The sequence below is a fragment of the Notothenia coriiceps genome, unplaced genomic scaffold (assembly GCF_000735185.1).
Source record: "Notothenia coriiceps isolate Sejong01 unplaced genomic scaffold, NC01 NC01_scaffold00026318, whole genome shotgun sequence".
Classification (NCBI taxonomy): Eukaryota; Metazoa; Chordata; class Actinopteri; order Perciformes; family Nototheniidae; genus Notothenia; species Notothenia coriiceps.
The window spans coordinates 6,702-16,759 of NW_011359019.1; the positions used below are offsets into that span (position 1 = coordinate 6,702).

The 10,058-nt window shown below is 40.2% G+C and overlaps 1 protein-coding gene across 1 annotated transcript in view; it reads right to left on the minus strand.

The window, feature by feature from the left end:
• Positions 1-9,887, minus strand: part of LOC104956747 (rho guanine nucleotide exchange factor 10-like protein) — a gene marked incomplete at its 3' end in the record, with an annotated part of 13,390 nt that extends 3,503 nt beyond the window's left edge. Inside the window, exons 1-3 of the mRNA XM_010784273.1 lie at positions 9,840-9,887; positions 9,355-9,406; positions 7,373-7,518 (exon numbers count right to left, since the gene is read on the minus strand). Of these exons, the coding sequence (XP_010782575.1) occupies positions 7,373-7,518; positions 9,355-9,406; positions 9,840-9,887 (246 nt within the window). The remainder of the gene's footprint in view (positions 1-7,372; positions 7,519-9,354; positions 9,407-9,839) is intronic.
• Between the last annotated feature and the right edge of the window lie 171 nt (positions 9,888-10,058).

A 10,058-nucleotide genomic window follows, 5' to 3' on the forward strand; every position in this document is an offset into this window, starting at 1 on the left:
ATTATTAACATAGACTTATCTAAACTTTTTTGATGACGATAGGGTAAAGTGAAGTAAGGTACAAAATATGAATGCTTTTAAAAAGAATAGGAGCACCCCTTTAGATATAATGGATTTTAAACCTTCTTTAATACCTTTCACATCTATTCTTGAGGTTACGAGAAGTGCCATTTTTGAGGCAACAGAAAAACAGAAAACATCGCCTAAACCTCCGGCTGTACAGGGCCTTACACAGTTTAATACTTCAAGCCGTCTAAGTTTCTGGGAAAAAACCGAAAACGTCTTTTAAGAACTGAAACATCCCAGTAAGACCTGCCATAGGACGGAAAATGTGTGCGAACGACAATACAGCCAGCCAATCCGTGTATTTTCCGGGGGGAGTTGTTCGAGTCCAGTTTTGAATAGTCTGGCCGTGGTTTTGTTCCATTTCAAAGAGAGGGCCTTGACGCTCGGCCCGTACCGACTCCTTGGCGGCAGCTGCCATCTCCAACACAATCCAATTCCAGAGCTTGAAGATTAATCACGGTTTTGTCAACGCGGACCGTAGTCCCAAACGATAGATGGGGATTATGCGTAGTGGTAGTGGTCTTCGGCCATTCCCTAAAACTAAAAAATTTTCCGGATATCATATCGCATTAACAACACCCTACATCTTTCGTCACAGAGATCTCGTACTGTCCTTCTCTGGTCTTAGAGGCGAAGTAACAGAAACACGTAACATCTGGATTTGTCTTTAATGTTTTGAGTGCAATAAACGACACAAGCAGGGCCTGTTTGGCATGTTAACAACTACTTATTTCTTCTGTCCTCGCTCATCGAGAGCTAACAGCTGCGCGAAATTACAGCAGCCTCAGCCTAGCCTGATTTCAGACTGTGTGTTAAAAAAATTATTTATAAATGATCTATTATATCGTATTTATGAGAGCAAGACATAAATGGCAAAGATATGGTAGGGCGGGACCAACTATAAACCTATTGGTAAGATACGTTCCATAACGGAACGTAACGTGCGGAGAAAATAGCGTTCCCTACTAAACGTACGATTGAGAATCAGTTTAGTTCTGCTGTGAACGCGTACATTTTTAGGAGACAGTTCGTTACACCTGCATGTTGTGATGCGCTGGAAGAATTCTCACCAACAAACTCTGTTCAAGTTGGTCCATTTGGATCAGTGTTGCATAATGTCCGTGGATTGAATCCCAAGTCTGCCCTGTCTATGCTCTGGTAGAGAGTCCGACAGCTTACCCCTGAATACATGTTCAATGCTTTGCCGAGTTTCATTCCAAGGATACCGCAATAAGTTAGGTGGCGGTAACGCGTTCACAAACATTTTGGTTCGGTATGGGTACCGGGCGGGGGGGGTCCGGTTTTGCTTGTGTCACACGTGGGATATTCCCTAATCTTTATTCGAGGGAGGTTGTCTTTAAATTTGATGAGCATCATTTCATTGGATTTCACGTTCCACGATTCAGATGTATTGATTTGTCCTCAAAACCCTGTCCTCGGCACACCTCACAATAAAAAATGGCCTGCTTGTGCTTATTTGCTCTGCTTCTGCTCAAACTGTACGCTTGCACTCAGTAGCTGCTTGCACAGATTTCCTGTGTTCCAGCTTAAAACCTTCTCCTCGTAATCAGGCTGTTTCTTTGCGCTCGTCAAATGTCTGCTCTCAGATTTCTGCTCTGCGTTTGGATTTTTTGTGCAACAACCACTTTATATCTAGAAAAATTATGTATTGAAGTCAATGAAGAGAGAAAGCTTATCTTTCGATGCCGTTTGAATTGTGCCATGAATTACACATATGTGACCTGCTCTATCGAAATCAGTCGCATTGACCCGAAGACACATTTTGAGTTGTATAAACTGCTGGAAAGAGGAGATTCCTAGCTTTCTAATGATATCAGGATTGTTTTTGTACTCCAAATATTAAGCGAAATATGTCACATTATATAATGACTGTCACCGAGTCATCAGTTTGAGAAAAAGGCCTTCAAAGTTTTCTCTTCTCTGGAATCCATCGATCTGATTGATTATTAGCAAATGATCAAAATACTACGGAGGGAAGATATTTTCGTTTGGATTGCTGGTCTGGGGGAAGCTCACGAGAGTGTGTGTGTGTGTATACGTGTGTGTGTATACGTGTGTGTGTGTTTGTGTAATTTTGCGTTTGTGTGTATTGCGTTTGTTTCCCGGGGAAAACCCTCACGAGAAACACCGGCTGTTGTTATGCCTGCTGTGACGTTAAGTTACTCCGTTCTCCGCTTGTAATTATGCCGTTACAAGCTTCAAAGTTGTATTTATCATCTGAATTTGCCGAAACAAGTTTAATATTCTGAAAGCCAAGACTTTGTTTTAATTGAAATCAGATGAAAACAAACTGTAACGGACCCTGCCGTGTTATTTATGATTACTCTACGCTTACATTCATAATGTCAGCCGGAGGGAGGGGGGGCGGCGCTGCGGAAGAGCAGATTGCCTGTCATCTTCCCTTTACAAGCTTAAAGAATGTATTTATCTTGTGAGTTTGGAAATAAAATTTTCATATTCTGAAAGCCAAGACTTTGTTTGTTTAAAATCAAACAAAACACCCGAACCCCGAAAAAAATGGTTTTTATGCAAATCCACGTTTATTTTGAAATGAGCCGTTGCGACTTCCGACTGATTTCGATAGAGCGGGTCACATATTCATGCTGAATAGCAATTTTTAAGAGGGTGTTGCTATATACTAATAGAGGCGTAAAGGATTTGAGTTCATCTACATTCAAACCAGAATTGCTCTTCTCCGATGTTTTTATAAAGACCTAACATGTTAACACGCTCGTCGATCTGTGTCAAATATGGGATAAGTCCAAGGTACAAGAACGGCTGTCCAAGACTCACGACCTGGTTTGACTCTAATGGATCCAGCGTTGCTTACAGAGATGAGCTGGTCAGTGAAGCATGACTCTAGTACTGCGCCCTTTGCACTAAACTCAGCAGTGACACACGAGTGGCAGCATCTCTCCACCGACAATGGGACATGTCAGAGCTAAAGCCACAAACACTACAGCTGGTCTGAACAGCTCGTTAGTCCTTCATTACGCCAGGTGACAAGGTGTCCTTTCCTGAGCACTAAGTCCTCATCCCTGTATGAGGTTTGGCACGCCAGACGACATATAAGCGACAGGAGAAAGCAGGTAGAAAAGGAAATAGTAATGGGAAGAGGAAGCAACAACCAGTCACAAAGCTTCTATGTACATGCATGTTTTTATTTGTTAAGATTTCGTAATGACTCACACCTCTACGGTGGCCCTGAAGTGCAAGTCAAAACAACATTTCAGAAAACGCTACAGGATTTCAGAAAACACCACAGCATTTCAAAAAACGCTACAGCATTTCAGAAAACGCAACAGCATTTCAAAAAACACTGCAGCATTTCAGAAAACACAACAACATTTAGGAAAAAAAAACAGCATTTCAGAAAACGCCACAGCATTTCAGAAAACACCACACCGTTTCAGAAAACACTACAGCATTTCAGAAAACACCACAGCACTTCAGTGTTTTCTGAAATGTTGTTTTGACTTGCATTTCAGGGCCACCGTACACCTCTACAAAGTTTGTGAAATAATATAGAGATTGGCCATTTAAAACTCACAAAACAAAGCTGAGATGTGCGGGGAAGTAATGAGTGAAATGCAGAAGAATGTAAAAATCAAACGATCAAACAAGCAGGGCCTTATGCTCAGATTCAAATAATCCCCTAGTGTGTGAAAATCCACAAAATAATAATATAAGTTGATTGGCTTCATTTTCTATCCAATTAAGTTGTTTCATTTTCCCACTGTGTGCTATGATTCCTGCTGCTACTGACTCCCTTTAATTGTCCTGATAGGGATGTAAATATGAAATACAATTTATCTGATAATGTTTTGGTAGAAGTAAATAAGTTTAAACTGTTTTTCTCATTTTTCCACATTGAAAAAAGTGATGTCATCTTTCATGAGGACACTAGTGACCACAGTTTACTGTTAACAGGGTCTTCTGGTTGTGAGGGGAGGTCAGAACATGCCTGTCGGCAACAGTAACTCAAACAACCACTCGCTACAACCAAGGTATGCAGAAGACCATCTCTGAACACAACCGACCTGGATCCGTCCTGCCTTGCATCAACAGTTCAGGCTGGTGGTGGTGGTGTAATGGTGTTGGGGATATTTTCTTGTCATACTTTGGGCCCCTTAGTACCAATTGAGCATTGTTTCAACACCACAGCCTACCTGAGTATTGTTGCTGACCATGTCCATCCCTTTAAGACCACAGTGCACCCATCTTCTCATGGCTACATCCAGCAGGATAACGTGCATTGACACCAAGCTTAAATCATGTCAAATCAGTTACAATTATTGACAGATGTAATATATATGCTAAAAAAGCTATCGCTAGCTGGTAAAAAGGCCTCACACTTCCCTATCGCCCCCCTCTTTCAAAAGATGGTAATTTTGGCTCCAAAAAAACAAAAAACAAACTCAGGGTTGAAACACCAGTTCATAAACCAATGGGTGACGTCAAAGAAACTACGTATATCAGTTGTATGAAACTCATGGCTGCACTATAACCAGTTCTCTTCATAAATCTGTGAGACAAACAAACAAGAGCTACTAGTGGGAATTGTAACTGGTCTTAGCAGTGTCAGCACCTCAGGTAGGGTTGTCTTAATTACTACTGCCACCAGCAGCTCCACAGTGTTGCTCATCTGTTGGATCAGTACCAACAATTAGGATTAACTAGAATAACTTGTTGATCCTCTGTATTTTCATCTTGCAAAGGTTGTTCCTTTCAACACGTTTCTTTTCGACCATCAGGCTCAGCTATATTTTGTGTTTAGTGGTAATAAGCAAATGTTAGCATGCTAACAAACTTAACTATTGTACATTTGTAAACATACTTAACATTAGAACTGCCAGACTTCACCATTTTAGCATTGTCAATGTAAATATATCTATTTTTGTAAATCTCTTTTCACGCAGCGATTCTATTTCTTAGATTTTGTCAGCACTATAGTTTATAGTTTATTCATATCCCTGGTGTAGAGTACATAATCATAGAGTTCAAAGCTGCAGGAACACACACATTTGTATTCGGTGATGGTCCTTTGGGTTTCTGTTGCTGCCGAATCAACCACATAGTGGCATACAGCCGCGTTTACCCCAAACAGACTGAAAAGGGTTATATTTGAATAACACTGTGTCATCAAGGCATTTACTTTGAAGATTTAAAAAGAGATTAAATAAAGCCTTAGGGTGCAACTATAAGCAGTGTGAAATGAGGCAGGCTACACTGTCCAACAAGTGATAGATAAGTGATTTAAAAATGCATAAAAACTGACAAAGTGGCAAATCTCCGCCGGGAAAACCAACAAAAAGAAGAGAAGTGAATATGAGTCCACGACCCTATAGCCATGCTCTAATGCTCATATCTCTTGGTACAGGTGTCAAGCAATGCTTCTCCAGATCCTGGATATGCACTGCTACCCCTGCGAAGGCAGCTCTCTTGAGTCCATATTAGCGACGAAGACAAGGTTAGCGAGGAAGTAACCAGAGCTGATCTGCTAAGGTCTGTGGGAGATGCAGTGAACCAGAACTGTGGCTTCACTGCGTGGCCAGTCAGCTGATTAAGCTAGTGTCTCCGGAGGACTGGGCGAGGGAAACGAGGTGAAGGAATAAAAGACATCGGTACCTCAGCTCACTCCTGATTATGAGGATCTTGAGGCAAAATCAATAAATAGCTGTGTCTGTATTAAAGGTTGTACATTTGACCATTTCAGATTCTGTTTTTCTGGGGATGTAGCTCCTTTTTCAAACTGAATGTATATGATGTTGGTAATGATACATTTATTTTGTTTACTTTAAGTGCTTTATTTCGTCTGGTTATTGAAATTCAGCATCATATGTTTGTGTTGTTGTTATTTTCGGGAGAAGGTTTGCGTAGCACACATGCAACTTTTCAACAAAAGCCCATCTGCCCATTTACACAGCAACGCAAACTCACATCAGGGAGCTATAATTAAATGGTAATGGTTTGCAGTTCGCTATCTGAATACCATATTAACTTCACCCAGAAGAGTTTGTTGTCTCTCATTCATTATTGCCTACCGCGGTTGGAGAGGGTGCCCTCCTTCATACACCTAATGACACACTGTGCAGATGAACACCTTGGAGAATGACTACACAAAAATGGAAAGCATGACAGAGGATGCTTTAGTGGGATAATGAAAAGCATCACCCCATAACTCAGAGCTCAGACAGTTTCAGCTAAATAAAGCTTCTTTGTGTGTGAGATATCCAACATTATATGAACCTAAAAGGAGTTTGATTCGTTGTCAATGCAGCGACCTTCAGGCAATGCATTCAGATGACATCACAGATTACAATGAAGGCTCTTGAAGGCTGTGTGTAAACATGTTTTCAGGAAGAAAAGAGAGGAGTTTTTCACTGCAAAACAAGGAAATAAAGACGTAACCTTGGTTTAATTCATCCAGTTGGGTCTTCAGGCCATGTTTTAGTGACGACTGAGCTTGTAGCTTGTGAACAGCTCGTTCTTTAAGTGGCTAGACAATCCCATCAAACAAAAGTGTTTTAATTGGTAAAATACATCTATATATATATATTATATTCCTTATGTCTGGTGCGGGAGAGAAACTTCCTCTGGAGGGAGCTTTGGGATTTTAGCCTTTGCAGACCATTTACCAAAATAATAATTTCCTGGCAAATTATTTTAGAATATGTATATGATTGTTTTTTACTGTTAAAAGAAGAAGACTTATTTTCTGCTAAGGAAACTACTGAGAGGAAAATATTGAAATAACATACATTACCGTACCTTTATCAATGTACATGCACAAAAACTTATATAGCACACTAAAGGAAAGGGAAAACCCCAGAAAGCAAATTAGGTAAACAACTATTTAAATAATTAATAATAATATATATGTTAAAAGTGTTCTGTAATGTTTGCTTATTCCATCCAGGTCCAGTTATTTCCATCAGGCTAAATAAATCATTTCAAAAACAATGTATACACAAGCAGAAAATACAAACATTCACTTGTATCCATTCCAATACCCTTAATATCTTGACAATAATCCAATGAGGCTATTTGTAAGTTATTGATTAAAGATTAGAAAATGTAGACTGCATTTGAGCAATGCTGAAACCATGGAGCCACAGTATCTCTACATTCTCTTCCTCAAGTTCTATTCGTTGCTCGACTTTAAAGCGTAATATCAATTTAAATAACGCACTGTTCTGATAATTTGCTCATGAGGATTTTATGGATTCAAAATCGTTCAGATAAATGGCGACAGTATGTGCCGAGCAATGATTTAGTCATTTACCTGAGTGTTGAGGCTGGAGCTGTCAACGGCTGTGACAGAGTTCCCACAGCTCGCCCACACAGAGTCGTCCAACACCAGCAGGGTCCGCACCGGTTCTGAGCCCACTCTCACACACCTGCAGGAGTCCTGGTCCCAACAATCATCTAGGGAAAAAGAAACCCAACAATGAACAAAAAAAACTAAAGCCCCGCTCTAAATACAACAAAGATATCACAGGGGATCAAAGAAACAATCAAAATGACTGGCTGTTATCACCGCTAGCCTACCAGTTATACTAATATGCTCTGAACACATGCCACTTCTATTTGAACGCTGTCGCATTGAGCGAGGCAATTACATTTAATTCTTCCCACTCGTATCACAGCAAGTTGGCTCTGTGTTTACTTTCAAATTTCTCTTAAAGCAATTTAATGTCATTGAGCAAATAGTGAAGCATCAGCAGAGAGGGCTTGGAGTGTAGTCTCGATGAGGGAGAGTACGAACAACAGGTTGACTAAATAAAGACCGGGACTTTCATTTGGATTGCCACACACTGCGCAGCACAATGTTTGCACCTTGGCCACCCACATGCTAATATGTCTGCATAGACTTTAATCTACTTTCCACTCAGTTCTCCTCGCACTCGCTGTCTCGCATTTCCCTTTTGCTTCATCAGTGTGAAAATGAAGCAGATCCTCTTTGAGCTTTAATCCCGCCGCTGCTACCACCGCGGAAGCACATTATAAAGCGAATTATATAAGCATTTCCGTTGCTATGCGTTAATGAAGCAACCTTCGAGAATGGGGTGCACCCAGCCATTTAATTAACATTTTAGTTGTTTATTTCTGCCTTTCATAGCAGAATGGCTTTACAATGCCTTGTGACTCTACAGGTTAATTGCTTGGCATGTTATAAAGGTCATTTCTTTTCCACCTTTTCAAAATTCACTCTTGTAAATGTCCCTACGGCTTCTTGTACTATAAGACACCATGCCGGCGCTTTCCCCTCTTTAGCACAGCGGGGGACCAGGCTCTTTGTTCCACAAACTTCTCTCCTTTTCTTGAAAATACTTTCATTGTCTGATGAAATTACATGGTGTGCATATCTAGGGAGCGAAAGCTTGATCACGATTCCCAAAGATCAAATGTTTGGCAAATTCTTACACGTTTCAATACAAGTCTCAGCCTCGTAATTTCCTGGTTGCTTCAGACTTGTTTAGACAGTAGCACGCTAAGTGAAGGGCATACATCTTTAACAGATGTGCCAAATCCACAAACATTCCCCGGCACACTCCAGAGCTTTTCTCCTGTCCTTTTTTTATATACAAAGCATGCATAGTAATATTTAATCGGCAGGCAGCAGCTTGCTGTAATTAATCATCCTTTCTGCTTGGGAGGAGCACAGGAGGAAGGCAGGCGCGTTGACACACTGTGGCCAGGTAACAGGAAGTCTGTGATAGAGCTATTGTGCCGGCGCTGGATGTGAAGACCGCAAACCGCTGCTGAGAAGGTGTTAAGCCCCCCTGGCCTTTTGCAATGCCTGACTAAACATGTCATGCCATCAACCACGAAGTGAAGTGTGATTTTCATACTTGGTTGTGAAAATCAGTAATGGTAAGTATCGTGTGAAGGTAAAGCAAAGGTAAAGTGGGTGTAAGCTAGTAGATTGAGGAAAAAAAATATTTGTTTACAAATAATACTTATATTTATTGACCAAATTAATAATAATACAAATTAAACGATATATCTACAGAGGTGTATTAGAACCTATTATTTTCTTAGTATGAAGATAGTTTTTGCTAAAAGTCTTTGAGTACTGTTTTACCCAATATTGTCAGCAGTGTGAAACGTAACACATTTGATGTCATGTGAAAATGTTTTGGTTTAAAAGAAAAAAACATTATCAACAACATTGAACACATTTCATATTCATTTAAAGACGTTTCTATAGATATACAGTGAAAATAGCAAGCTACCTGACTAACTACAAATAGATTTTCCATGTTTTATTTATTCCAATAAACAAGATAACAAAAATCAGAAAGAACCGGCGGCCCTGTTAATAGCAACAACACAGATTTAGATTATAGATTTTAAGATAGATAGTTTTATTTTAAAAGGGCTCTCAGGGACATATTTGTATATAACTGACGACTGTAAATATAGATTGTATGGACCCAGTAGAGGAGGTGAAATGCTGCTCACTATTTATTTTAAGCATTATAAGGTATTTTACCTCATTTAAACAATTTGAACTTAAAGGTCCCATGTCATGGCCATTTCTACTAATCATAATTCCATTGTTGAGGTATACTAAAATAGATTTATACTGAGCAATTTTCCAAACTCACATTGGTTTCTCATTCAGTATCTCTGTATAGTATGTGTATTCTCTGTCCTAAACGGCTTGTTGGAGCCCCCCCCCCTCCCTGTGAGCCCAGTGTGCTCTGATTGGTCAAAGGAGTGAGGAACTGCTGTGAGGAGCAGACAGGGGTTCCGTGTCGGAGAAAGACACAGCGAGAACAAGCGAAACTCATCCTGAGCACACACAAACACTCACAGCCGAAGTAAAAACAATAAGTCTGGCTTGATATTGAGTAAGAAAAAGGTTTATAATGCTGTGAGCATGGGTCTGCGGAGAGCATTTCTCTGCAACTCATCTATTACCAGCGTTCATGGAGCTCTATGCAAGTCAATGGGGACTCCCT